Below are 2140 nucleotides of genomic sequence, written 5' to 3' on the forward strand. Positions count from 1 at the left end.
TTCTGGAGAGGAAACCATAGAATACCGTTGATATTTTGTTTTGAAGGAATCTATTGGCGCACTTAGTTTTCATTCAGAATTTATGTGATTTCGTACTGTGATCTCGTGACTACTTGTCTCATTTTGCACTAGTACCATTACACCCCCGTGACCATCTTTTGTTTTCAACAGTCCATATGTGCTGTAATCACACTAACTGTATTATATATTGTTGGTAAGATTCATGCATGGCAATTTTTTAAGCCCAAGTTGGCCTATTTAAACAAGATACAGAGCTGCTATTCTACCCACAATACAAGCTCACCAGAGATTGATCTGTTTCTTGGCAGAAAGTTTGGAATAGCTCAGGTTCTTTTTCTTGTTCAGAAGATTTTGAATAGCTAAGATGAAGTACATTCAAGTAGTTATGCTGGTAATGGCTGCAACATTACTGGGTAGCAGTGCGTTTTTTCCAAGAGCAGAAGGTGGGATGTTTGATGTGTGTAACATGGGTATTGACAAGCTCATGTTATGCCAGCCTGCTGTGACAAACCCACCTTCAGACCCTACTTCACAGTGTTGTGATGTTGTAAAAACTGCTGATCTTAAATGCTTGTGTTCAAAACAATCTATGTTGCCCAAAAGTGTTGATCCCAAGCTTGTTACAACTTTGCCTCAGAAATGCAAAGTATACAAAGTTCCTGCTGAATGCAAAGGTGAGATAAAATAGTTTATATTGTGCTCAGTATTGTTAATCACTATTGTTTTTTAACACAAATTTTTCATGCATACAGCTCTGCCAGGCCGTTCACTGTGAGAAGTCCACTGGGCTATTCTCTGTTTGGAGCTTCTGAGTTTTTTCCTTTCTGATCAGTTGTGTGATTACTTCTTGTAATCTGAAGCTTGTAGGTTTACTATAGCTTGTAATGCAGACGACTTGTCAATATGTTTTTAGCAAGGTGTGAAATACGATTATTCATGTTTGTTTATATGTTTGTGTTTGATGATATGGTGATATGGATACGAGATTTAATTTTTCTTAAAGTAAATATAATTTGAAATGAAAGAATTTCTTAACAATTTTTGTTTAATCGAGTAATAGATTCGTCTAAAAATTGTTTAAAACAAAGAAACTATAAATGGTTTCGACATTTTCTAAGAAGGGTTGAATACATATTTATGATGTTAAATAAAAGAAAAAAATCAATAACTATTTCATAAAAATATCTGATTTGAAAATTTAAATAAACATCTTTAACAATTTGTTAAAAAAGTAATAATACATTTGTCTAGCAACTATTTAAAGTAGTGAAAGTAAGAATGCCTGCAACATTTCAATAGTAAAGTAGTCTATTTATCAATTATGAAATGTATTATTCAAGATTTGAACATTGTACTTTAGCAATCTTGAGTACATGGAAGATACTCATTTTTACAGTTGCATAGGATTTGGAAAGGACGTTATAGACTAGAATATGCATTGTATAATCGATGTGCTATAGTCAAAAGGACTATCGATTGAGAGAGAGCTCAAACGTTGAGTGGAAAAACATATACAATAAAATTCAGAAGCTATTTTATCGATTAATAGGTCCACTAAAACTGTTTACTGTTAAGGAAAAAATCTCAAATCTGAAGTGATAAGGTTAAGCACCAGAAAAAAAAATCCGGAGAATAATGAAGAAGGAAAAGTACTCAGGAAAGATAATAAATTTTTTGGGAAGATTAAACTCTAATTTTTTTAAATATACACATCAATAGAATTTTAGCAAATGTTTTTAAATTATGTGGATTATCATAGTTTTATCACATAAAATAGCATTAAGAATATAATCAACCTTGATTATTCAAGTGGGAGACTGAATGATTGTAATCCCATTAATAAGCCTAACCTTTAATATGCCTAATTGAAGCATTGAATGTAGGGTTCATGTTGGTTTTCTAAACATTATTTTTCTCACTAAGATCACTCACAATTGTGTGATGGGAGAGACTACTTCTACAAACCTACTTATGGGGATGCTAGGTGACTAACTAATTTGGGCTAACAATTTACTGATGCATACCAAACATAACTAATAGGCCCTATTTAGGCTTATCAAGAGAGTCTAGGCAATTTTGTCAATATACTCAAAAGTACATGAGGCCAAAATCCATGAAA

The 2140-nt window shown here is 32.5% G+C and overlaps 1 protein-coding gene across 1 annotated transcript; it reads left to right on the forward strand.

The window, feature by feature from the left end:
- The first annotated feature begins 240 nt into the window (after positions 1-240).
- Positions 241-968, forward strand: LOC131077416 (putative lipid-transfer protein DIR1). Its single transcript, XM_058014911.2, has 2 exons — positions 241-695; positions 774-968. The coding sequence occupies exons 1-2, from the start codon at positions 386-388 to the stop codon at positions 794-796; spliced, it is 333 nt and encodes a 110-aa protein (XP_057870894.1). The 5' UTR covers positions 241-385; the 3' UTR covers positions 797-968.
- Positions 969-2140: the final 1172 nt, after the last annotated feature.

Source organism: Cryptomeria japonica, chromosome 7, assembly GCF_030272615.1.
Source record: "Cryptomeria japonica chromosome 7, Sugi_1.0, whole genome shotgun sequence".
In the NCBI taxonomy this organism is placed as follows: domain Eukaryota; kingdom Viridiplantae; phylum Streptophyta; class Pinopsida; order Cupressales; family Cupressaceae; genus Cryptomeria; species Cryptomeria japonica.

Excerpts from the sequence above, each read along its gene's own strand:
- LOC131077416 (XM_058014911.2), top strand. The coding sequence starts at position 386 with ATGAAGTACATTCAAGTAGTTATGCTGGTAATGGCTGCAACATTACTG. Across the intron at positions 696-773 it reads AGTTCCTGCTGAATGCAAAG|CTCTGCCAGGCCGTTCACTG; the intron begins GTGAGATAAAAT and ends TCATGCATACAG.